This window comes from Hemicordylus capensis, chromosome 3 (genome assembly GCF_027244095.1).
Source record: "Hemicordylus capensis ecotype Gifberg chromosome 3, rHemCap1.1.pri, whole genome shotgun sequence".
Lineage (NCBI taxonomy): Eukaryota > Metazoa > Chordata > Lepidosauria > Squamata > Cordylidae > Hemicordylus > Hemicordylus capensis.
In genome coordinates this window covers 324416374-324443954 of record NC_069659.1, presented here as the reverse complement: position 1 = coordinate 324443954, position 27581 = coordinate 324416374, and the positions used below count along the sequence as shown (strand labels likewise).

General features: G+C 43.8%; 1 protein-coding gene across 1 annotated transcript in view; it reads right to left on the bottom strand.

The window, feature by feature from the left end:
• The window catches only part of MME (membrane metalloendopeptidase), an 89991-nt gene that overhangs the window by 50181 nt on the left and 12229 nt on the right, over positions 1 to 27581 (bottom strand). The window contains exons 3-9 of the mRNA XM_053309608.1: positions 15840 to 16001; positions 14981 to 15061; positions 13058 to 13153; positions 12833 to 12951; positions 10436 to 10501; positions 5802 to 5936; positions 3919 to 4020 (exon numbers count right to left, since the gene is read on the bottom strand). Coding sequence (XP_053165583.1) covers positions 3919 to 4020; positions 5802 to 5936; positions 10436 to 10501; positions 12833 to 12951; positions 13058 to 13153; positions 14981 to 15061; positions 15840 to 16001 — 761 coding nt within the window. The remainder of the gene's footprint in view (positions 1 to 3918; positions 4021 to 5801; positions 5937 to 10435; positions 10502 to 12832; positions 12952 to 13057; positions 13154 to 14980; positions 15062 to 15839; positions 16002 to 27581) is intronic.

Genomic DNA, 27581 nt, shown 5'->3' with positions numbered 1-27581 from the left:
CCCTGGGGCTGGGGGAAGAATAGGAAAGTGCCCTCTCCTGTGATTCCATGCCCACTTATCTGCATATGGTGCACAGATGGAGCGGACCCAGGATTTTTCAATTTGTGAAAATGCATAGTCCAGTTGGCAAACTCCACGGCCGTGCACATAGCAAGGCTATGGCACATAGGGTGTCAGGATCTCCTGACAATTAAAATGAGTTTAAAATCATTTCAGCAATCACTAAAGGCCAAGCTGAAAATATATTGTTTTTAGGGCTCTTTTAAAGGCTGCTAAAGCTCTTAAGCCTCTAGTATCCATAGGGAGTGCATTCCAGAGCCCAGGAGCAGCTACAGAGAAGGCCTGGTCCTGAGTTGCCGCCAGTTGAGCTGGTGGCAGCTGGAGACGGACCTCTCCTGATGACCTTAATGTGCAGTGGGGATCATACTGAAGATCCCCACTGCAGTTACCTGCTCTCCCAGGTAACTTTAAATAATTAATTTAATAACAACAACAACAACTTCATATATGTTGTTCCTTAGTATCCTTTTGAATAATATATCCTTTATTTTGGCATCTTGATATCCATCAACCATGTTTCTGCCAAACCCCTGCTAACTTGGACAAAGAGGACCTTTTAAAAATGGTGGCTGCCTTACATTTAGCAGTGGAGCCATTGCTGTTCCTATTCAATCCAGCATAGCATCCCTCCAGTGGCTTTTGCTGGTACCTCCTCTGTGTGTGTGTGTGTTAGTGTTAGATTCTGAGCCTTTTGGCAAAGGGAATCATTTTCTCATTCTTTTTGCTATGAAAGCCACTTTTGAGAACTTTTTGTTGCATTATATAAATATTCTAAATAATGCTAGTAACAATTGAAACAAAGTGCCATTGTGTTCCCCTTTGCCTTTCTTCAGCCAGATTGCCACTGTAGACAATTACCTCATAAATAACAAAGAAAAAAGTGTTCATTTGATAGATAACAACCACAATAAACCTATTTAGTAGTTTACCATGTGTAGGAAACTCTTGGCCAAGAGGCAATACAGTGAGCTGAATTAGCTTTAATGTAAGGTTAATGAGCTGTAAAACAAAGTCCATTTATGTAGTGATAACCCTCCTTGTGATCAGAACCTTATTTCCAAACATTGGACATGATCCAGCCAAAGTTTCAATGGAACTTAAATGTATTCAGTTTGGTTGGATTGCGCATTATGTGGTTAGGTTCAGAGCAAACAAAAACAAAAACACATTGATCAGAGTTAAAACAAAATTTTAGTATGTGTGTGGGGTGGGGGTTGGAAGTGGCGCATTTTTATTTTGTGCTATTTTGATTTGTAATTTGACATAAAAATGTGGCATTTATTTATTTATATATTTCGTACATTTATATTCCGCTCTTCCTCCGAGAAGCTCAGAGAGGTGTACATGGTTATTTTTATCCTCACAACTACCCTGTGAGGTAGGTTAGGCTGAAAGATAAATGACTGGCCCAGAGTCACCCAGTGAGTTTCATGGTTGAATGGGGATTTGAACCCGGATCTTCCCGGTTCTAGTCCAACACTCTAACCACTGAAATAACTGGATGTTTCATCTGTCTCCTGATTGATTAAAAGAATGAATGACTTCAGTCCAGGGTTTCTCAACGTGTGGGTCCCCAGATGTTATTGGACTTCAACTCCCATAATCCCCAGCCCCAGTGGCCTTTGGTCAGGAATTATGGGAGTTGAAGTCCAATTATATCTGGGGACCCAAACATTGAGAATCCCTGCTTTAGTCCACAATTTAGTACAGGTGAAACTCAAAAAATTAGAATATCGTGCAAAAGTTCATTAATTTCAGTAATGCAAATTAAAAGGTGAAACTGATATATGAGATAGACGCATTTCATGCAAAGCGAGATAAGTCAAGCCTTAATTTGTTATAATTGTGATGATCATGGCGTACAGCTCATGAGAACCCCAAATCCACAATCCCAGAAAATTAGAATATTACATGAAACCAATAAAACAAGGATTGTAAATAGAACAATATCGGACCTCTGAAAAGTATAAGCATGCATATGTATTCAGTACTTGGTTTGGGCCCCTTTTGCAGCAATTACTGCCTCAATGCGGCGTGGCATGGATGCTATCAGCCTGTGGCACTGCTGAGGTGTTATGGAAGACCAGGATGCTTCAATAGCGGCCTTCAGCAATTCTGCATTGTTTGGTCTCATGTCTCTCATACTTCTCTTGGCAATGCCCCATAGATTCTCTAAGGGGTTCAGGTCAGGCGAGTTTGCTGGCCAATCAAGCACAGTAATCCCATGGTCATTGAACCAGGTTTTGGTACTTTTGGCAGTGTGGGCAGGTGCCAAGTCCTGCTGGAAAATGAAGTCAGCATCCCCATACAGCTCGTCTGCGGAAGGAAGCATGAAGTGCTCCAAAATCTCCTGATAGACGGCTGCGTTGACCCTGGACTTAATGAAGCACAGTGGACCAACACCAGCAGATGACATGGCTCCCCAAATCAACACAGACTGTGGAAACTTCACACTGGACTTCAAGCATCTTGCATTGTGTGCCTCTCCATTCTTCCTCCAGACTCTGGGTCCTTGGTTTCCAAATGAGATGCAAAAGTTGCTCTCATCAGAAAAGAGGACTTTGGATCACTGAGCAACAGACCAGTTCTTTTTTTCTTGAGCCCAGGTAAGACGCTTCTGGCGTTGTTTGTTGTTCAGGAGCGGCTTGACAAGAGGAATACGACATTTGAAGCCCATGTCCAGGATCTGTCTGTGTGTGGTGGCTCTTGATGCACTAACTCCAGCCTCAGTCCACTCCTTGTGAAAGTCCCCAACACTTTTGAATGGCCTTTTCCTGACAATCCTCTCCAGGCTGTGGTCATCCCTGCTGCTTGTGCACCTTTTTCTTCCACATTTTTCCATTCCATATAACTTTCTATTAATGTGCTTTGATACAGCATTTTCGGAACATCCAACTTCTTTTGCAATTACCTTTTGAGGCTTTCCCTCCTTATGGAGGGTGTCAATGATGGTTTTCTGCACAACTGTCAAGTCAGCAGTCTTTCCCATGATTGTGATTCCTAATGAACCAGACTGAGAGACCATTTAAAGGCTCAGGAACCCTTTGCAGGTGTTATGGATTGATTAGCTGATTGGAGTGGGACACCTGGAGCCTAGACTGTTGAACCTTTTCACAATATTCTAATTTTCTGGGATTGTGGATTTGGGGTTCTCATGAGCTGTACGCCATGATCATCACAATTATAACAAATTAAGGCTTGACTTATCTCGCTTTGCATGTACTGCGTCTATCTCATATATCAGTTTCACCTTTTAATTTGCATTACTGAAATTAATGAACTTTTGCACGATATTCTAATTTTTCGAGTTTCACCTGTAAATGCTACTGGCAGTCTGCCAAATTCTGACTGCTGTTAATTGTTACCTACCAGATACTTTCAGTTACTAACTGCTGCTGCATGTCAGCCATCCGATATTGGCAAATGCTGATGGCTGTTGAAAAATATTTCAACATCAAGTTGAACATCAAATATTTGTCTAAGATTTTAATATACGGTTATTAGAAGAATATTTGCTACCAAAATACCACCAGAAGAACAAAGAAGGGGCATTCATTTTCGCTCTAAATCTATCATGTGGGGCAAATCAGGCAAAGTATCATCAAAACCAGCTCAGAGAGGGCAACATGTGTGCACAGTGGGGAAGAGCTGCCTCCTCCGCCACCTTACTTCAGTATGTAACTGTCTGACAAGCTTCTGACAAAAGACCTAACATTAAAAAAACCAACACCAGTTCAGAAAGTTCATTAAAAAAAATAAATCAGTTCATCTTCTGAAATAAGCGTTTTCAAAATGTCACCCTAATGTATCAGCCAAACAGTGGCAGAAGCAGAAAACAACATATTATTGATCGTTCACCTTGGTATTGATTTCCAAAGAGAAGTTATTTTGCACATCGGTGACTGTCAATTTATTGTATAGCAGAAGTGGATCATTTCTGTCATCAGCTTTGGTTGTAGCCTAGAAAACACAAATTGACAATGTGAAGGAGGTGTTTTGAGGAAAGAGTGAGAAAACAGAGATGCTGAAACGTTTGTTTAAAAATGGAATGGAGACCTCTAAGAAAAGATGAAGATGTTTAGATGTTGGTTAAAATATAAAGAGAGCAGAAATAAACTATAAATATAAAGAGAGCAGAAATAAACACCCGCTAAACTACCCCGGTGCTTAAACCAGGTTTGTGGAGCAAGTGCCTCTAAGAAAAGATGAAGATGTTTAGATGTTGGTTAAAATATAAAGAGAGCAGAAATAATGAAGTTAATTAAGTCTACCAAATTCAGAAAATGTCACCAAATGATGGATAACCCTAGAACTGGGCAGATTTGTTTTGTAATGATAACTGCTGTTTTGGACTTATTAACTTATATTGGATGTGGTATTTATGTAATAAATTATGCTTTAAGTTAAAATGATGCACAGGTCAAAATGATGCACAGCAGTAGGTCAGCATAAAAAGGGCACAGTGGCGGCTTATTGCACAGCTGAAGGAACATTGAGAGGGAGGAGGCAGCAATTCTCTTCCCTCCCTCTCAAGGCCATTTCCTTGCAGAAGTATGTTCCCAAGAGCTGCGTGGCTCCCTCCTTTTGGAGGGAGGGAAGAGAATAAAAAATTGCTTCCCCCTCCTGCTTCATGCCTGCTTGGCTGCGCAATGAGCTCTTACCACATGGATACTGGAGGCTCCCCAAGGACCCACAGCCCTTCTTTTGCTGACCTATTGCTGTGCATCATGTCGACCACTGAGTTTAATGAAGATAGTCACAAACAGGTGTGCATAGGATTCCAGCCTTAACTGGCACAAGCCAATATCGGAATGGAAATTAGTGAGGCTATTCACACAATGGGAGGCTAGCCCGATTTTCTCCCATCATGGGAGGCTAGCCCAATTTTCTCCCATCATGAGAACCACCGGGCTCGGCTGTGAGCCCAGTGGTTCTTCAGCAGGTAACCCGCTAAACTACACCGGTGCTTAAACCAGGTTTGTGGAGTGAGTGCTCTGCCAACCTGGTTTTTTCAATCATGTGTTGCCGCAGCACGGCTCTGCGCCACGGCAACTCACGAGTAGACCCCCAACTGGGAGGCTCAAAATCAGCCTCCCAGCTCGAGGGTCTCTCCAGCATGCCCTGACTCATGCAGGGCATGCTGAAGCTTCCGGGGGCTGCGTGGCCCCCGATCCCCTCAGCCCCCGTCGGCTCCGTAACGGAGCCAGCAGTCGTGTGGGCGGCCAATTCGGCCACCCAATGCCATGTGGGTGAGTAATTCAGCAGACTGACTGCTTGTCTGCAGAGAGAGCGGGCTTAGCCCCCTCTCCCCACAAACCCCATCCAGGCTCTTCTCACGGATCATGAGAAGAGCCTCCATGTATGGCAGCAGAGGTGCCAATTGGATTTTTTGGGCCAGTTCACTGCATGCAGCTTGGGCCAGCCTAATTTATTGGGAACCATGTGGTACTGGCTTCCTTGCAGCAGCAATGGCAAGGAGGAGGCGTGGTAGCTGATGGGCCGGCACAGGTAAATGGGAGGCACCACCTCCCTTGCTGGGCTGCCTGCTGTCTCCAAGCCAGGTGCAGAAGTTTCTGTCCTCCCCGCAGTCAGCAGTCCTGTGCGGTAGCCCACCTAATCAGATATGTCATCAGATGTATCACTTTATATCTTTCTTTGCCTTGGATAATCTTTGCTTCAGGAAGAGAGTCAAATCACTTCAATACAAAATTCATCCATTAAAAAAGAAAAAGCTGGCTTACATTTGCAATCTCTTTTTCCAGATCCATTACTCTTCTCATTTCTGTAGCAATTGCTTCCTCATTGACAGTGAGCTTTTTTTCTTGGCGGATCAGCTTTGCTACAGAAATCATGAATTCAACATAGGCTGAACATGCCTGCAAGAAATTTTAATCAATGAAAAACCTTTGCAAATGCATCTTGGACATTGTGCAGAATAGCCAAGCAGTGCACTGCTTTTTTCCTTGATGCACAGGGTAGAATTTTGAGATGGGTCTGCCACCCCAAACCCCATGTCACTTACACCATGGCTGGGATCAGATGTAATGGGGAATGGAAGGCAGAGAAGCCAGAATCCCCAAACCTGAACATTCCAGTGCAGAAAACCGCAGTTCGGACCCTAACTTAACCTGAGGGTTCATTCACGAAACTCCAATTTGAACCCTCGGTTTGTAGTGAGGTTTGCTGCTCAGGCCTCTGGACAACACAATCCCTGCCTGCATGAATAGGAAGGTGATGCATCAATAGTGCACCCAATGAGACATCCTCCACAGATATCCCAATGATAACGCTAAAGCCAACTATTCATTTTCTTAATCAACAGTAATTTAAGACAATTTAAAATCATTAAAATAATACCTGAGGGCCACCAGAAGAGCCAAATCCATAAGAAAGACACTGCTGTTAGAGCTACAGGAAACTAAAAGTAAAATGCCATGTCATACTTCATGTAGTGTTGGAGCTGAAATCTCCAAGACAGTTTCTCTCCCTCACCCCTATCACATAGAAATGTTGTTCACACAAAATGGTCTGCTTGGGTCAAATCCATCCTACCCAAGCAGTGTGTATCATCTGGGGCACTGGAAGGTCTCTGGACCCAGCAGCTATCTATCTATTATTTTTACACCGTCCCAAATGTCTGTCCAGGCGCTATCCAGGCAAAAAGTTGAGAAGTTGAGGGAGGATGGATGAGTCCGTTCTACCTTATTTTTGGTCATGTGTACCATGGGGGCTCTGAAAACTGGCCGACTGCACCGCGGCCAGGGAGAGGAGCCCTGCTGCTCTGCAGCAGGCTGCCTCTCCATTGCCCACATGGCATGGTGCATTATGGGATGCAGGAGATCTTCCTGCTCCCAATCCCGCACATGGAGACTGCTGCCGCGCTGGTTGTGTGGATGTGTGAGCAGCAGTGCCCCGAAGAGGAGCAGATTGTGTGTGGGAAGGTAGGTACAATCCTGCCTTTTCTCCAGCCCCAGCGGTCATGTGAATGACCTTAGTGTGTAATTTACCCTGTACTGTTACATTACTATGTTACTATGAAGTAAACTATTATTAAACAAATTTGCATACAACTTTTAAACCAAAATGCTATCAAAGCCATTTACCTGGCAAAAGATATAAGGAAATGGAACTATGTCCCCAAAAGGTTCACAGTCTAAAAAGAAATACTAGGGAAATGCCAGCAACAGACTCTGGAAAGGACATTGTAGTGCACTGAATAGGAACAGTTGCTCCCCCCTGCTAAATATAAGAGGGAAGCCATTTTAAAAAGTGGACCGGGTCTCACAATCAGTGAGACCCGGTTCCTAGTGGTGAGTGGGAAGAGCAGGCTAAGCCCGCTCTCCCCGCTCATGAGTGGGCAGGGAGCCCTGGGCGGCTGGATCAGCCGCCCACATGATGGTCGGCTCCGAGACGGACCTGGCAGGGGCTGGGGAGCTCGGGGGCTGCGCGGTCCCCGGAAGCCCCAGTATGCCCTGCGCAAGTGCGCAGAGCATACTGGGGAGACCCCTGAGCGGGGAGGCTGCTTTTAAGCCTCCCGGCCGGGGGTCTACTCACAAGTAGCTGCGGTGCAGAGCTGCGGCGCGGCTACTCATGAGCAGATAGCCTGGGTTTGCGGAGTGCTCTCTCCGCAAACCCGGGCTAAGGGGCGGGCTACAGGAGCGTGTTAGCTGCTCCAGAACCACCGGGCTCTGCTGTGAGCCCGGTGGTTCTGACGATCACAAAAATCGGGCTAGGATTTTCCTAGCCCGATTTTTGTGATCGTAAGAATAGCCCCAGTGCCTTTTTGCTCATCATTTATTTATTTATTTATTTATTCGATTTCTATACCGCCCTTCCAAAAATGGCTCAGGGCAGTTTACCCAGAGAAATAACAAATAAATAAGATGGATCCCTGTCCCCAAAGGGCTCACAATCTAAAAAGAAACATAGGATAGACACCAGCAACAGCCACTGGAGGTTAGCCTTGGGGTTACACATTTCACCATTCTGCTCAACACCACTGGCTGGCTGCCATACTGTGAGTAGTAAATCATGGCATTCAGATGTCACAATGTGACCCTACATATGACAGAAGCGAGGAAGAGAACCTGTCGTGGGGATCCTGCTTTCACTTCTAACCCTGCGTCAAGCATTGCACATCATTTTGCATTTAGTTTCCTGTAGCTCTGAACAACAGTTTCTTTCACATGTACTTGGCTCTTCTGGTGGCCCTTATCTATCCTTTTTAACAATTTAAACTTTGTTAAATTACTGTTGTAAATGAGGAAAATGACTAGTTGGCTGAAGGAAAAATACATAACAATTCATGTTGAAATAACGTTAACAGTAATAACAAACTAAAAAGCACTTTTAAGTATTCTCTTACCAGCAAATTGCTATATGTGTCTAATCAAGACCAACCACTATACTCTTCCAGGGATTTATTATGTGCAATTAGGTGGTTATTAGTGTGTATTTAAAAGCGACCACTTAAATTGCAGATTTCCTAACCAGCTTACTTAATTAGGGGTTTGAACATGCTGCTTCCAGACTGCGGTATGAAACAGATGAGCCGGGATCTGATCCTCATTACAGCAACAATGATTCAGTGCAGTCAAATAAACACAGTTTGTAGGAAATCTTGTGATGGGTGTTTTGCTTCTCGGCCAAGGTTCTACCTTCCCACTGATTTGGTGTCCGTTGTCTAGTGACCACCCATATTTAGGGCTACTCTACACACGGCAATTTCTTAACTTCCACACAGGGAGTCTGAATTATCTATTTAAGGAAATTGGAGCCAGTCACAGTTTCCCACTATGTGTATCAGCAACTAAACAGAGCTGCACATGGTGGCGCAGTGGTAAAACTGCCGCCCTGTAACCAGAAGGTTACAAGTTCGATCCTGACCAGGGGCTCAAGGTTGACTCAGCCTTCCATCCTTCCGAGGTCGGTAAAATGAGTACCCAGAATGTTGGGGGCAATGTGCTAAATCATTGTAAACCGCTTAGAGAGCTCCGGCTATAAAGCGGTATATAAATGTAAGTGCTATTGCTATTGCTATTGCTATGTGACCAGAGGTACCCTTACCAATAGGCAGTGAGACATCTGCCTTGGCCACTAGATTTCTGGATGCCCAGGGAAGGATTAAGCCTTTTGCTGCCCTTTGGTGGCCAAGGATTTTCCACCCCCACCACCGCAGCGAGGAGGGTAGGGGTGGTGAGGAGGAAGTCCCCCCTTTTTTCTTCTAAACGCCGCCACAGTGGCAGGATGGGGGACAGTTCCAGCGAAGGCTACACAGCGGCTGCTGCGGGGAGCAGGTGACAAGGGGAAGTCCCTCCTTTTCACTGCCGGCATGGTGGAATGGGGCAGCCACGAGAGTTGTGTTGGGAGAGGACTGCCTGCTGGGGGGCATGGAGGAACAGCGAGGGAGAGCTCCTTACAGCTCCCCTCCCCCTCCCAAATGAATGCATCCCCCGACGCAGCCCATTTGGACTGCCCCCCCATCCTGCCGCTGTGGCAGCATTTAGAAGAAAAAAGGGGGGAGGGAAATTCCTCCTCGCCACCACTGGCCTTCTCGCTGCGGCGGTGGGGTGGCAAAAGGCTTAATCTCTCATCATTGCCGCTGCCATGCAGCAGCAGTTTTAAAAGTTTTAAAAAACTTTTCCCCACCCCAAGTTTTGCCACTCCCCTGGATTTGCCACCATAGACAATTGCCTCTTTTGCCTCTGTGGTAATCCACCTATGTGGATGCCATTATGGTTAATCCGCCATACGGTTAATCCATTATGGTAATCCGCCTATGTGGATGCCATTATGCCATTATGGTTGCACAGTGGGAGACAAAATAACCCATGCTGGTAGACTGCTCTTGTGCGCTTCCTGTTCATTTTAGTGGATCTTGTGCAATAGAACTTCCTGTAAAATAAGGCCACAATATATACGAGTGTGTGGCTCTGTGTGTGTGTATGTGTGTGTGTGGTGTCACTTGAATCTTCTGCCTCCGGCATAAAAATATTATGGTTAATTTGACAGCATGTGGAATACAAACACATGTTTTTTCTACTTGGAAATAATATCCAGGTAGGAAATCACTGCATGTGAAAAGCATCACGGCTAAGGATCCTGAACAATTGCATATAGAATACAAAAGTACTTCATGCTCATGGGAACTGACATATAAATAATCGACGGATATTTTCAAGTCATATATGATTTGTTCGCATGTAATATTTTGAGGATGCAGTTCCTCCACCATCTTCCCAATATCCACTACACTACAGGGGTATTCTCCTCACTGAGGCACTGAAATTTAAATGCAGAGAATGTGGGAAAAGAAGCCTCTTTCTCTTATAGAGGGCTATAGGAAGTCTTTGCTGATTTGTGAGCTCAGGCATACCTCCTTGTATACTCCAGTGCATTCATAGTAGTCACGGGAAGGGAGTCCAAGTCCAGGTTGATCAATCTATAAAACCAATTTAAAATGATTTTTGGGCTACAGAGAAGTCTGAGCACAATGAAATCACTGCTTCTTTTAAACAACTCTATTTCCTTCAAAATACCTCTGAAGAAGAATGTATAAAAACCCATACTAAATGTTCCTAAACTAAACTTTCTAGAGTCTACTGACTGAAAGGAAAGATGTGAAAGATGGCCTTATTATTCCAGTAAAAATTAAAATAAAATAGAATGTGGGAGGGATCGTACATATAGGGAGAGAGGAAGGGAATGAAGGCAAATCATTTTGAGAACCTCCTAAAACCCAGACAGCATACACTTAATACAGCCCTGGTAATCAAAGACAAACCCCCCAGTGTCACAGTATAAGAGTAATTATTAAGCTTTTATCTAACTGTAGCATTATCCCTGATGGAAGCTCTATCACAGAGGATTATACAATAATGGTTTTAAATAAGCAAACGTCTTCTATAAGCTGACCAAATGTATTCCGTTAAGGAAATGTTGCATTTCTATTCTTACCTGGTACATTCAGGAGATTTATAGCACTCTTGAGTACCAGAGGGGATAGAAAGTTGGGCAGATTATGAAACTCAAAATACAAAAAACAGAAATGTGGTTTCCCCTAAGGATATATGATATGCATCAATGAGAAAACAAACTGGGCACAGTTTCTGTAGTGTAGCAGTTATCATGTTCACCTCACATGAGAAAGGTCCCTGGTTGAAACCAAGTAGAAACCTCCCTTTTCCTATTGGGTTGAAATTACAATGAAACAGGTTTAGGCTAGACATTAGAAAGGATTTCCTAACTGTAAGAGCTGATGGATGTGGAACAGTCAGTCCCATGCAGCAACGGGCTCTCCTTCACTTGTGGTTTTCAAACAGAGGCTGGATGGTCATCTCCTCTCCACGGGAGAGGAGAGCTGGTCTATGGGAGAGGAGAGCTGGTCTTGTGGTAGCAAGCATGACTTGTCCCCTTAGCTAAGCAGGGTCCATCCTGGTTACATATGAATGGGAGACTAGATGTGTGAGCACTGTAAGATATTCCCTTTAGGGGATGCAGCTGCTCTGGGAAGAGCATCTAGGTTCCAAGTTCCCTCCCTGGTATCACCAAGATAGGGATGAGTGAGATTCCTGCCTGCAACCTTGGAGAAGCCACTGGCAGTCTGTGAAGACAGACTGAGCTAGATAGACCAATGGTCTGACTCAGTATATGGCGGCTTCCTATGTTCGTATGTGAGGGATGTTGTAGTACCTGGCCCTGAGCAGGGGGCTGGACCAGAAGACCCCCAAGAAGCCCTCCAACTCTAAAATTCTGTGATTCTGTGATAGGCACATGCCCATAAACTATCAGTCAGTTCACACAGGTGCTGCATTCCTGCCATGTCGTCCACCACAGAGATGCCTGTGGGCAGCCTGTGGAGGGCCACTGTCAGATTGGCAAGCCGTGCGGGACTGTATCGAAGCACTGTGTGTGAATGGGCACCTCTACATGGATATCCATGATAGTCCCCATTTCCATGCTTGTGGCTAGGGATTTGCAAAACTGGTCTGCGGTCCGGCGGTTCAGTCCGGAGGTTCGGGGGTTCGGGATCAAACTGAACCCCCCGCGGTTCTGTTTGGACTGGAACCAAACTGCCGGACAGGTCTGCAATTTTTTTTTTATTAAAAAAAATTAAAATTAATGCTAAATACCTGTAGCCCCTTCAGGGGGCTTGCTGTAGGCCACGGGGGTGGGGGGTGGGGGGTGGGGGTCCGCATGGGTTCCCCCTCCCCCCATCAGCCTCCCTCAACACTGCTGCAGCTGGGTAAATATAGTATTTTTGGCCCTTTCGGGCCTCCATAAAGGCAAGCAGTGGCCATTTTGGCTGCTGCCGTGCATGCACAAATGCCCTCTGCAAGGCCTAGCATGGCCTACGGCCTTGCAGAGGGCATTTGCGCATGCATGGCGGTGGCCAAAATAGCCGCCGCTCGCCTTTACAGAGGCCCGAATGGGCCCAAAATACTACATTTATCCGACCGTGGCGGTGATGAGGGAGGTCGGCGGGGGGAGGGGGAACCCTCGTGGACAACCCCCTCCCACGGCCTACAGCAAGCCCCCCGAAGGGGCTACAGGTATTTAGCATTAATTTTATTTTTATTTTTTTAAATCGCAGACTCCCACCAGACTGGACTGGCCTGGGGGTGGGTTCGATGGGGGCCAGACCAAACTGGCCAGGTTCTGTTCAAGGCCGGTCCAGCCTTGAACCGAACTGGGCCGGATGGTTCCGTGCACACTCCTACTTGTGGCAGCTTGAAGAAGCATATTCACACCTTTCCAAGAGTGACGAACTTACATGAATTATGTGTCGTGAGGAGTTTTTGTCATCTGTACCAACATACACATTAATGATGACCCTTTTCCCATACTGAGAGTTTAGCTGCGCAATTGTTTTTTCAGCTGTCCAAGAGACACCTAAGGCAATGAAAAACACATTTACACTCAGAATTGGACAGAAGCAGCCCCTTCCCTCAACATTATTTTAAAAATGGTAATGGAAACATAACCAGAGCTGCCTTACCATAAGTGTGGTCCCAGTTGTCTGATGCTACAGGCCATTCCGATATAGACGGCAATATGTCTATCAGTGGTTTTCCTTCTCTGCTGTCAATGGCAGCTTGTGAAAACAAACATTAATCTCATAAGTTACGGGTTGCGGGCATACATACCTTATGACACCCAATTATAAAACTGGCATTTATACACCGGACGAACCAGATCTTTAATTACATTTTTAGTTTTTTAGCTGTTTTTCATGATTTTAATTATTATAATTTGTAATTGTTCATTATAATTGTTGATTTTTGTGAGATCCCATGATTTAGTGGTACAGAAATGTGATAAATAAAATAAAATAAGATTTAGGCATAGTCCTGTGTGGGATCATGCCATTGCTTTGTGGCAGAAGGTCCTCCTAGGTTCAATCCCTGGCATTTCCATGCAGGGCTGGGAAAGATTCCTGCTTGAAACCTGAGAAGTTGCATTCAGAAACTGCAGACAATACTGAGCTAGATGGACTAGTAGTCTGATTCAGTATAAGGCAGCTTCCTATGTTTCTATATCCTAGGATTTCTTCCACAGAATTTCCCTTTTCCCTGATAAACTTTATTCCAAGACCAAAGTTCTTTGAGAAAAGATTTTCTTTGGCCACAAATCCCCACTAAAACATAGCAATAGATGGAAGTAAGGCTCATCCTGAGCCAGCAGACAACAAAGGCCAGTTGGTGTGATCATAGCTGATGATCTGGATGTATAATCAGAACCTCAGTTGATGTAACCAGACCCATTTTATAAATAAAACACTATGAGGCTATTCACATGTATGTGCAAAACCGGGCTAAGCAAGCTCAGCCTGGTTTTGCACACATGTGTGAATTGCTGGGACCGTGTCTGATCCCGGTGGCACCACGGCGGCAAACCCGCTTTTGGAGCCCCCCTTGAAAACAAAGTCAAGGGAGCAAGTGTTCCCTTAATCTAGTTTTTTTGCTCTTGTCAGTCGTGGCGGCTTGCAGCCGCAGCTGGCAGACTGCAAAGAGCTCGGGGTGGGGTGGGGATCAGCCAGTGGGGAGCCAGTGAGCCAGTGGGGAGCCCAGGAGGGAGGGAGCACACCCAACAATTCCAGATCCATTGTCTGCAGGGAAGGCAGGTTTATCCTGCCTTCCCCGCAGCCCAACCTCAAGCCCTTCTAACTTCATGTGAGAACAGGCCCTATATTTGCCTGCCACTATCTTTTCAGCCTGGATAGCAACAGTGGCTGATGTTGTCACTCTGTCTTCTCTGATCTCTCCCCTCTCTCTGACATGCTAATTATGAACTCTAGTTGGGCGATGCGAGGGAAGGTTTGGCTCATGGGAAATGTATTTTCCCCAAGGATTATGGCCTTTAAAAAACTATGTTTCCTAAGGGCCACCAAGGATTTTCCTCCTCATCTTCATAATGAATGTTCCAGAGAGGGGAAGGATAACATTAACAACTCCTTTCTTCTCTCTTATAGCAACTGGAGAACTGCCACCATTATCCTGGTGACTATGTTTTGCTGAAAGGTGATGGAGAGGGGTTTGGGGGATGGGAGGGCTGTATGGGTGGGAAGAAAGGGTTTAGAGGGGATCTGAGGTTGGGAGACTTCCAAAAGTGAGATTTGTCAGAAAATAAGTGGAACGATTTCTCTTTATCTCTTTTCCTCTCCCTTCCTTCTTCTCTCCCTCCCTCCCTCCCTCTCATTCTCTCTCTCTTTCTGCAAGCAGCTTGGCTTATTTCTAAACCAATCCAACATGAGAGTGGAGGGTGGAGAAAATTCACCTATGTGTAATATTTAGTTGATCTTACCAGAATGTCAGGGAGGGTGCTGTAAGAATTTTGCTAAAGTGTGACCTGTGAGCTGTAACACTATACAACAGCATTATATTCACTACTCTTACATTTGGCAATTTATGCAGTAACTTACTTTCATTTATACAAGATCTGTAGAGAGTTTTTGCTTTCTTAATAGCTTGTATGTCCTCATTATTTTCCTTGCTTAGGACATCTGAAAACAAGTGAGATAGACATAATGCAACTGAAATAGTTACGTTCTGCAGGTATCACACTACATCTTGGCTCACTATGCCCATTTTACTTATTATGACCCCAAGCATGCAAAAGGTTATGATTTTGAGAGTGCCTTTTAAAGTCTCTCACTAAGTAAGGGTCTTGAGGTCAACATAATATTCTCATCAACCCCACCTTTTCCATCCTTTTTCATATCTCTATGGGAAATCTGAAGGAGTTTCCTGAACTATTTAATTCTCCTCTTGGGAATTCAGGCTGCTCATCTGAATTCGGCAGCATTGCTTTCTGATGTTTTGGAAAGAAATATATCTTGATATGCCTATGTTTAGAAAGTGCTTAGTTCACTCTATTTAAATACAAGATATAAAGTTGGCAAAGGTGAACTGCCATGTTTTTAGCAGTGTTTTCATCTGAGTGAAGGGAAACATACTTTTCTCACACCTAGGACAGCTGCCTGCTTCACATGGCTCATAAGGGCAGTGATTTCAGATGTTATGGAAGTCCATATGTAATACAGAGCATATTCCGGAGCCAATCAAGCCTGCAACAATCTCTGTTTGCTTTTTGCCAGGCAGAAGAGACTAATCCCTAAACTTACCAAGCAAACAGCCTGGGTTGATATTAAGCAGAAGAACTACATGTAAAACAGGTGGCATGAAACATTTCTGACTCTTCTAACACAAAATCAGAAGGGTGGAAAAGAAAATTAAAATGGTCCACATTTAGTCCATAAATATATATTCCATTCCACTGACCTTTCAAAACAACTTCTAGTTCATCTCTTAAAATGTCAAAGTTACTGTAACGGAAACTTGTTTCTGGAATAATGTTCTTCTTCAACCATCCTCCACAGGCATACTGATAAAAATTGTCACAAGGTTTTGCAGTAGTATCCATGTTTTCAATGATTCGGGCAGCTGCCATAAGAGACAAAGCAAGAAATGTAAAAAAAAAGAAAAAAGAAAAAAGAAAAAAAAAGTGGGTAACATAAGGAAAAAATATCAATCTGAACTGCTGAGACCAAAGGAAAGGGAATGTAGTTCATTCCATGAGATCACTGCAAAGTAGTCATTTGTAATTATAGATTTTACTAGATTTTGATTAATGCTGCACACAGCAGTAAGTTCCACGGAAGCCGGAGAGACATAATTGCAAGTAGAAGTGAGCAGGAATGGGCTTCACAAGTAGTAGCCCTTTTACTTAACAGAATAATTCCATCCAGTGGACAGAGTGACAGTATCCATCCCAAAAAATGGGGAAAAGACTGTAACCACAGAGGTGGATTTCAGGGCTGGTTCACATGAAAGAGATACTAGGCAAAGGCTGAATGCCAAGCTGAATGCCATGTCTGCTATATCTAGACAGAAAGTTAGAAAGCATCTTCTTCTGCATGATCCCCACCACACATAAAGGTCATCTGGAGAGGTCTGTCTCCAGTTGCCACTGGTCTGGCTGGTGGACAAGGAAATCTGAGGCTCAAGGGCCCTTAACGCCCCTTTTCTTACCCTGGCCCTCCAGAGTTTTTAAATTGTTTTAAACTCTAGATTTTTTTTTAATTATTTCATTTTTAAAAAATTTGTTGTTGTGAACCACCCAGGACTACTAGATGGGGTGGTAAAAACACAATACATAAGTATGTAAGTAAGTAAGTAAGTTGCATTTGCAGTGGCTTGCCATGCAGCTGAGGCACCTTCTGTAAGTTACCATGAATACTACAACTCTAAAACTATAAGGATGTGTAGTTTGCGAAACCAGAGGTGAAGCGACCTCTGGTTTCATGCTAAGTGCCAATGCGGCCATTGTGTTAGAACAAGGCTCCTCAACCTCGAGTTCCCCAAATGCTGTCCATCTACAACTCCCATCATGATGGGGACCCAAGGTTGAGAACCCCTGCATTAGAGGTGTAGTACCACACATGTTACATAGGACTACGCACAAACCCACATTAGTTTGGACTCCTCTTAGAGGGCTGTTATGGTGGAGCGGTTAGAATGTTGGATCAGGAGACCTGGATTCCAACCCCTAGTCAACCATAAAACGTTTGGGACGACACTGCTTTTTCTGTCTAAACTACCACAAATGTTGGGAAGATAAAAGGAGAGGGGGCAGAGAAACATGACTTCCAGACTCTGAATTCTATGGAGTTTAGTGGGGATCAAAATGCAATTCTAAACAAAAATGGTGGGCTTGATGACACTCAGCTCACGGTCAGAGGTAACATGCTAGTAGCCTACTGGTAATCTAACAGAAAAGGCTCTGTTGTACCTCTCCGATGCGGCACAGCTTTCCTAATGGAAAGCTGATTTATCTAAACCTACTCCCCACACTCAGATTATCAAAATGAGAATCTTTTGACAATTCTCTTTGAAATTATAGTTAAGGACTCTACTATTTCATTGAGGTAATGGATAGAATAGGATTTAAATTATATTGCCATTTTCTCTCAGAAGATGGAAAGATATTTCAAAATGTGTCTCGAGAGAACATAATGAGGCGCAGTACCTATGAATGCCCATCTGTAATGTTGGAATGCTACAGAATTAAAATATAGGATTGGAATCTCTACCGGGCCTTCTCACTTCAAAGGTCTTTGATCTTGTCTCCTCTGGGTTCATGTTGGAGAGGGCTGAGGAGGGCATTAGCTTTGAAGAAGCGTTTTCTAGTGGCTAACTTATTGGCCTTGAAGCTGGGATAATCCCAACTTTGCTGGGAAGCTGGGAAATCTCAACTTTGCCACCTGGCACTAGCTGACATGACCCCATCCCTGAGCAGAAAGCAGAGTCTAATCTTGAAAAAGCGGGGAGCATTCAGGCTGGTGAAGCCATCCCCATCCCCAAATCCTGATACGAGGCTGGAGCCTGAATCTACCAGAAACACAGGATTGGAGACCCCCCCCTCCCCCTGCAAACAGCACACATGGAGCCTGAGCCCGGGACCCTCAATGAACATTTCCAGAAGCCTGCACAAGCATGCTGGCAATGGGCCAAGAAAGACTTAATGTAGTGGAGGAGAAGTGTTAAACTCTAGGCTCAAGGACTGTCCCTTTAAATCTCTCTGCTATCCTGGCAGGAGGCAGAGCCTGGAAGGGGTAGTCTGAACCTGGAGGTATTTAAGATCTCATTCCACCTCTGGTCCTTGCTGGATCAAGTTACTCAATGGGAGCTATCCAGGGTGCTGCAACACCAACTGCCTCGCCTTGTAGGTACCTGATTTTGGGACAGGACAGCAGCAGAGCGAGAGGTATAGAGGCCTCCTCCATTGGTCTGGCTGGGACCAACTGACACTCAGCTCCTTCATCTCCAAAACTGTTTCTTGCAGTTACCATTGTACCTGGCAGTGTTCTCTCTAATTTTTTTCAGCTCTGTGCAGAATGAGTTTTGTTCTGGGCGGCAGCATCAAGGTAGTGTGCATGCACATGCATTCAGAGCAGTGTTCTCTCTAACAGGGATTCCCAGATGTTGTGGACTGCAACTCCCAGAATCCCCAAGCAAAGGCCATTGCAGTTGTCGTTCACAACATCTGGGAATCCCTGTTAGAGGGAACACTGATAAGAGTGAGGCCTTCCTGATTCAAATTAACTGAGTGGACATTTTAAAAAAAAGTGAGTGCATGCACATGCACATGCCTTAGAGGGAACACTGGTACCTGGTCGTAATCTCAATTCATTATGCAGCAGAGTGAAAATGTGGATGTCTGAAATTGTTTAATTTCCTCTCCATCCCCTTTTGTTGTTGTGTTAATATATCTTTGACTGTATGACACTAGGCAGCATCCAAACAAGGTCTGTTGAAATTAATGAGAATTAAGGTAAACATGACTAACTCATCTCATTGATTTCAATGGTGCTTGCTTAGTCAAGCTAACTAGTCTGGATGCTGCCCATGTTTTCAGTGGCAACCTGCTTTGGGTGAAAGATGGTATAAGATGTAGTAATTAAGGAAGGGCAGACTGAATAGCCAAAAGTGGTCCCACTACTTCCCATATGCCCCAACAGGAGGTGGACTTACAGCTAGGGCACTAGGAAAGAGACTGGACCTTGCACAAGCCAACTGACTAAAGGGGGCAGAGACACTCCAGCCTGCCTGCCTGCTGACACCTCTTTCTTCCCTAAATGTCTTTGCAGAGCTGGTTAGTGAGAGCAGTTAGTGGTTACTGCACATGCACAGCTAGGCTGAAGTGGGCCTTGGGTCATGAAGTGAAGATTGGCCCCTGGCTCCCCTGCCTTCATAGTGTTTTACTACATGGATTTCTGCCACAGTGTGGGAGTCTTCCCACCCCAGTTAGCCATGGCCAGGAACTTCAAGCAGAAGCATGACTCTCCATCTAATGGTAGTAATTCATGTAGTATGCTGTGGTTATCCCTAGCAATTTTGAATGCACACAGATATACACAGCCTCCTCAATGAGTTCTTCAGAGATCTGGACATCAGAACTCCATTTCTGATCAAACACGTGGTACTGGAAAGCTTGCATTTTTGGCTTATTATATTTCTCTGTCAAAAACCATGCCAAACAGATGTGCATTTGAAGTGAAAGTGTCAGGAATCCTGGGAAAGTGACCACATCATCTTGGAACTCGTGATATCAAGGAGAGGGAAAACTGAAGGAAGTTGAATGTATAAGCTTTTAGGAACGCTGATTTTAATGAGCGCAGAGAAAAATAAGGTAGGATACCTGAGCTAGAAATCCTACAGGAGAAAGGAGTCCAAGGGGAATGAGAGATGCTGAAAAATGTGGCACTGAAAACACAATTGCCAACAGTTCCCATGAGCATGAAACATAGGAGCATCTAAAGAAACCAGTGTGGATGCAGAGATAATAGTCTAAACAGCTGAAAAGCTATATATATATCTCATATCATGCAGCAGAGCCCGCTGGTCTAAGCAACCCCCATTGGAAATAATGGGGGTAGCAGCAGACATGCGAAGATGTAGTCCTTAGTAGGAATGGGGCCTCCCTGCCTTAGCAAGCCATGCTGGTAGCATTAAAAGTGCTGCGGAAGCAGTGAGCATGTCTGTTGCTTATATGGGCATGTCTGTTGCTTGCATAGGCAGCTACATTGTATACAAGCCAGCTAAAGGAAGGACGGACACATAACCAAGGAAGACTACAAAAAGAATGACCCAGACCTGAACAGATGGCTTCCGGAAAGCCAAGGCTCAGAATGGCCTGATGCCAAAAACTGAAAAAAGGTGATGGTTCTTTTTCCAGATTTGTTCAGAAAGAGAGGAAGGTCAAGGAAGCAATAGGTCTATTGCTTGGGGAAGATGGTGAAATGGGAATGGGTAACAGAGAGAAGGCAGTGCTCTTTTGCACAGGGGTGTGCACGAAATGCATTTTGTGTTCCATTCTGAGGTAGGAACGGAATGCAAAATGCGTGAAACATTTTGCAAACACATGACTGAAAAATGAGACACATAATGTCCAGGGTATTCCCATGCTCTAGTAAACCAGTGACAATTTTTAAAAAAGAGGTTAAATTAGACTGGAATGACTTGTTCTTGACAAACCCATTCCGATTCCCGATAATCACCACATTCTTTTCTACGTCCTCACGGAATGGCTGTTTAATAATCTGTTCTAGGATCTTGCCAGGTATTGACATCTAACTGACTCCTCTGTAGTTTTCTGGCTCCTCTTTCCCCCCATTTTTAAAGATGGGGATGCATTTTTAATAAGTAAGCAAGCAGGGGCAGATTAAGCTCTTTGCCACCAGTAAGCAGCCAAAGATTTGCCATCCCAGAGGCAAGAGTTCCCCTTCCCTTTGCAAGTTGGGGGGGGGGGTTTAATTAAATCTATTTTTTTAACCTTTAAAACTACCTCCGAACACAATCCAAATTGGTGGTGGAGAGGGCGTGGATACCTCCTAACACAAGCCTGCCTATCTCCCAAATGCCAGCGATCACCTGATTTCGGGCCTTTCTGTGTACAGGCCTGAAATCAGGCGATCGCTGGCACTTGGGATGTAGGCAGGCTTGTGTTAGGAGGTATCGCTGCCTGTCTGCCTGCTCTCTCCTCTGCGAATCTGCCTATTGCCAGCCAGCATGCATGTGCTGCTGCACCATCATAATTTGAAATCTGGGTGGGCGGGTGCACAAAGAGGATGCCTTAAAGGTTAATTTCCCCCCCATTTAACTCAACTCCAAAATTTGCCACTAGGGGAATTTTGCCACCATAGGCAGCTGCTTCTACTGCCTCTCCTTTAATCCGCCAGTGTAAGCAAGTGCCAGAAGACTGGATCTCCGGGTTTCTGGCATTTACTGCTACCACTACTACTATTTACATATCACTTTATTTTGAGAGTTCTCAGAGCGGTTCTCCAGGTCTTTTCAAAGATTACAGTGGCTCTGAGATTGCTTCTGCAAATTCCATCAGTACTCTGGGATGTAATTCACCTGGCTCTGGAGAGAGTTAAATTGATTTATAGTAGCTAGGTGTTCCCTTGCCATCTCTTTCCCTGTGTCTGAGCTTGGAATGAACACCCCATAGAAAGCGGGAGGGGGTGCATTACAAGCTTGGAACGGAATGACTTGTTCTGAGGTGGAACATTCTGACCCTGTTCCAAGCACCATTACAGAGATACTGTCTGTAATGTTTGAAAACTCCTGGAGAACAGCTTTGAGAACTTTCAATAAAAAATGGTATATAAATAGTAGTGGTAGAAGTAAATGTCAGAAAATTGGAGATAATAATCAAAGATTCACCGGAATCACCTACTGACTCAGAAAAAATTCAAAAATTCCTTTAAAATCTCCCGATTGCCCAATTGTTTTGCAGGTTGGGTGGTAGGTAGCAACCATCATGCCCTACTGCCCAACCCGCTTTGGTGTCCCTAGACACTACTCCTGGGGAATAAATGGGGTGGCTTGATTTTCCATTATTCTCTATGGGCGAGGCAGTTTGAATTGGTTCGATACATGAACTGGACCAGCTGGGCAGTTCTGGCAAACCGGTTTGTGAACCGGCAGTCTGGTTAGAATTCAGTTCAAATTAAAACCGAACCGTGGAAACTGGTTGCACACACACCCCTAGTACAGTTACATAATATATGGAAAGGGCTACTATTGTGTAAGATCTGGAAGATTTGATTTTACAAATGTGGCTTTTTGTTAGTTTTCTTTTTAGTGCCTTGGACCACAACTCATTTAATGAGGTTCTTTCTTTTCTTATAACTTTCAGTGAAATAAAGATATTGAAACATGAAAATACTGTTTAAAATGTCTGCATATGATTACAAGAAAAGAACCAGCTATACCTAAGTGATTTACTCTCTCTTAATAGTTCTTATGAAATAAAACATCCCAGCAGAGAATATTACAGGAGACAAATCACAGCTGAACAACCAGAAGTTTGTCTTTTGCAGAGCATCTCTTTAAATGTTTAACTAATGGATCAAGTCCTTTTTTCTTAAGGCTTTCCATAATGTTCTAAATGTAATGAACGAGATTCTTTTTCATCCGGTTCACAAGGACATCCCATGTTGAGGAAATTCTGTGATGATGAAGTTATAGCTCAGGCAGCTGCAGACAGATGGCTGATGAGTCTAATTGTTGATGTTGCCAAGACTTTGTTCTGGGAAGCCACAAGGGATATACTGAGGATGGCATTTTAAGGCAAGCGTGGGATGTTTTTTTGGCTTGCATGGCAAACCAGGAAACTTCCTAAATAAGCTCTTTTCCAACTAACTCAGAAAAAGAGGCAAAGATACCTTCAGCAATGTCAAGTGTGACAGACAGTTCAAGAAGAAAAGATTGCAAAAAGGCCTTTAGAGCTGATAAGAAGGTTGGGTTTTTAGTAGACCAGGGTTTCCCAAATTTGGGTCCTCAGATGTTATTGGACTGCAACTGCCATCATTCTCAGTCACAATGGCCTTTTGCTGGGGATGATGGGAGTTGTAGTCCAACAACATCTGGCAACCCAAATTTGGGAACCACTGCAGTAGTCAAAAATGGGTAAAACCCCAATCAGACAGCCAAGACCACAGCTGGTAGTGGTGACCCTAGATACTGACTCCCACCTCCATCCCTCTAAACTTCTAAAAGGGGTTGGCCCACACGTTCTGCAGTATTATGCCAGCATTTCTGATTGGCCTGCGCTTCTGTGGGCATCTAGTGCTGGTGGTTTTGCATACTGGAAACCATGCAAACTGTGCTCTCAAAATGCAGCTTTAAGTATTTGCAAACTAGCACTTTTGCAAAAGAGCCTAGGCACTTCCTTAGACACCCACAGCAGCACAGGCCCCTTGGAAATGCAGGTGTAATACTGCAGAACATCTGGGGTGTCTATACCTGCAGCTTCATAAGAATAGATTATTTGCTTTAGGAGTTTGAAGAGAAGGTGATGGAAGGGAGTCTTTAAGGCCTAGTTTTCATTGAAGCAAAAACCTATGCCTGTACCACCTCAGACTACAGAATTGTTTTGCTACATACAAAATAATTTCCTCCACATAGGCTGGTTTAAACTATTCTGGCTCCCCCACTCCCCCACAGTTTTATCTTCAATACTTTTTAATAGTATCTATTGCCCTTGATAGTGGAGAAATACTTTAGGCATGGGATGTTACTCCAATAGAAAAAGACCACATATTTTAGAGGATTAATTGTTACTGAGAGAAGCTGGATTGGAAGAGGATGAGCATGGTTTTAAAGTTGGAGGAAGAAACATCAATAACCTATACTACACTGATGACTCCACTCTGATAGCTGAGAATGTGGATGATCTGCAAGCTCTAGTAATGAAAGTCAAGGAGCACAGTGAGAAAATGGGACTACAGTTAAATGTAAAGAAGACTAAATTCATGACAATGGGTACAGCAACCAGTCTCAGAACTGACAATGAAGACATTGAACTGGTGGATAGCTTCTGCCTTTTAGGATTGACCATCAACAGTAAAGGATCCAGCAGTCAAGAAATATGCTGCAGACCAGCACTTGGTAGGGTTGCAATGAAAGTCTTGGAAAGGATATTTAGATGCCGTGATGTGTCTACACCTACAAAGATTAGAAGTTCAGACAACGGGTTTCTCCGTGACACTCTATGGATGCGAAAGCTGGACTTTGAAGAAGCAAGATAGAAAAAGCATTGACGCTTTTGAACTTTGGTGGTGAAGAAGAATTTTGAGGATACCATGGACAGCCAGGAAAACAAACAAATGGATCATAGAACAAATCAATCCAGAATTTTGACTCGAGGCACAAATGACCAGGCTTAAACTAGCATACTTTGGACACATTATGCGATGACCCAGCTCCCTTGAGAAGTCCATAATGCTGGGGAAAGTTGAAGAAAAAAGAACTCGAAGACGAGCAGCAGCACAGTGGATGGACTCGATTACGACAGCAATGAATGCACCACTGAGAGACCTTAAAGGCCAAGTTGAAGTCAGATCATCCTGGAGAGAATCTATCTATGTGGTCGTTAAGAGTCGACACCAACTTGACGGCACTTAATCAATCAATTAATTTTTAGATTGTGAGCCCTTTGGAGACAGGAATCCATCTTATTTATTTATTTATTATTCCTCTGTGTAAACCACCCTGAGCCATTTTTGGAAGGGCGGTATAGAAATCAACCAACCAACCAACCAACCAATCAATCAATCATTACAAAGAAAAACAGTTTTCCATCCTTCAGTCTGAGTCCCTTTCTTCCAGCCTCCTCAACAGTTAATTTCCAACTGACTCTAATTCTTAGATTCTGAGATCCATGGAGTTCTTTCTGTCAGCCTCAGTACCTAGTAACAGTTGCCATGCTCACCTCACTCACCCCCAGATCAAGATGTCACACCCTCAAGCCCACACACAACCATGCAGCAGCTTTCCAAACAAAGGACTTATCTGGGCAGGGTCAGGGGTAAATTGGTGGCTGGAATGGGTTGGAAAAGGGTTTGCTGTGTAAAGAAGGGCTGCTGCATGTGAAAGACGGGAACAAAAAGGGGCAGCTGAACGAAAGCAGGTTCATATTGAGAAAAGGAGAGAGTAAAGAATAGAGCGAGGAAGCCAGGGTGTGGTATGTAAGGATAGGAGAGTCAAATGATGAGGCTGCTATAGCCAGACTTTGAAGTAAGACTGGAAGGTCAACAGAGGCTGAAGGAAGGTGAGCAACTTTGGAAGGTGAAGTCACCCCTGCTAACTTGGCAAAGAGGCACCTTTTAATGTGGTGATTCTCTTTATTTAGTAGGGGGAGAGTAACTGGCCCTATCCACCCCCAGCACAGTACCTCCAGTGACTGTTGCTGGTATCTATCTTATGCTTCTTTTTAGATTGTGAGCCTTTTGGGGACACGGTTCCATCTTATTTGTTTGTTATTTCTCTGTGTAAACCACCCTGAGTCATTGTTGGAATTGTGGTATAGAAATTGAATTAACAACAAAACAACAACAACAACAACAGCTCAATGGAAACAACATCAAGAACTTGGAAGAGAAAGAACACTACAAATACTTGGGCATTCTTCAGGCTGCTAACAAACACATTGAAGTGAAAAGAAAAATTGGAAGTAAATACATCAGGAAAGTTAGGAAAATTCTAAAGTCCAAACTTAATGGTGGGAACACCATACTAGCCATAAACACCTGGGCTATACCCATCATTAGATACACTGCAGGAATAATAGACTGGACCCAGGCAGAGCTAGAGATGCTAGATCGTAAGACCAGGAAATCAATGACCATCAATCATGCTCTGCACCCCCGCAGTGATGTAGATAGGCTATACCTCCCTCACAGCTCAGGTGGAAGAGGAATGCTGCAAGTCCATCAAACAGTAGAGGAGGAGAAAAGAGGCCTTGAAGAATATACAGGTGAAACTCGGAAAATTAGAATATCGTGCAAAAGTCCATTAATTTCAGTAATGCAAATTAAAAGGTGAAACTGATATATGAGACAGACGCATTACATGCAAAGCGAGATAAGTCAAGCCTTAATTTGTTATAATTGTGATGATCATGGCGTACAGCTCATGAAAACCCCAAATCCACAATCCCAGAAAATTAGAATATTACATGGAACCAAGAAGACAAGGATTGTAGAATAGAACAATATCGGACCTCTGAAAAGTATAAGCATGCATATGTATTCAGTACTTGGTTTGGGCCCCTTTTGCAGCAATTACTGCCTCAATGCGGCGTGGCATGGATGCTATCAGCCTGTAGCACTGATGAGGTATTATGGAAGACCAGGATGCTTCATTAGAGGCCTTCAGCAATTCTGCATTGTTTGGTCTCATGTCTCTCATCCTTCTCTCGGCAATGCCCCATAGATTCTCTATGGGGTCAGGTCAGGCGAGTTTGCTGGCCAATCAAGCACAGTACACTGTATACTTTTCAGAGGTCCGATATTGTTCTACTCTACAATCCTTGTCTTCTTGGTTCCATGCAATATTCTAATTTTCTGGGATTGTGGATTTAGGGTTTTCATGAGCTGTACGCCATGATCATCACAATTATAACAAATTAAGGCTTGACTTATCTCGCTTTGCATGTAATGCGTCAGTTTCACCTTTTAATTTGCATTACTGAAATTAATGGACTTTTGCACGATATTCTAATTTTCCGAGTTTCACCTGTATAAAGGACAGTGAAGAAGATGCACTTCAAATGGTCAAGAACAAGAAACTATTAAACACGAATAAAACAAAGCAGGCCTACAAGAAAGAACAAGTCAAGAAACGAGCAGAAAAATGGAAAAATAAGCCACTGCATGGTCAATATTTGCACGATATAACCGGAAAATCAAATATCACCAAGACCTGGCAGTGGCTCAAGACAGGCAACTTGAACAAAGGAACAGAGGGTTTAATACTGGCTGCACAAGAACAGGCACTAAGAACAAATGCAATAAGAGCAAAAGTTGAAGAATCAACAACAAACAACAAGTGCCGCCTTTGTAAAGAAGCAGATGAAACAGTGGACCACCTAATCAGCTGTTGTAAAAAGATCGCACAGACTGACTACAAAGAAAGGCATTACAAGGTAGCAGGGATGATACACTGGAACATCTGCAAAAAAAATACAAGCTATCTGCAGCCAAAAATTGGTGCGACCACAAAATTGAAAAAGTTGTAGAAAATGAAGATGTAATAATATTATGGGACTTTAAACTACAAACAGACAAACATCTGCCATACAATACACCAGATATGACTGTAGTCAAGAAGAAAGAAAAATAATTCAAAATAATTGACATAGTAATACTAAGTAAAAGCAGAATAGAAGAAAAAGAAACAGAAAAAAACCACAAAATACAAAGATCTACAAATTGAAATTGAAAGACTGTGGCAGAAGAAGACCAAAATAATCCCAGTAGTAATTGGCACCCTAGCTGCAATTCCAAAACATCTTGAAGAGCACCTCAACACCATAGGGGCCACATAAATCACCATCAGCCAACTACAAAAAGCAACTTTATTGGGAATAGCCTACATTTTGCAGCGATACCTATAGCAACAACAATATTGATAACAAAATTCTAGCATGCCAGGTCCTTGGGAAGGACTCGA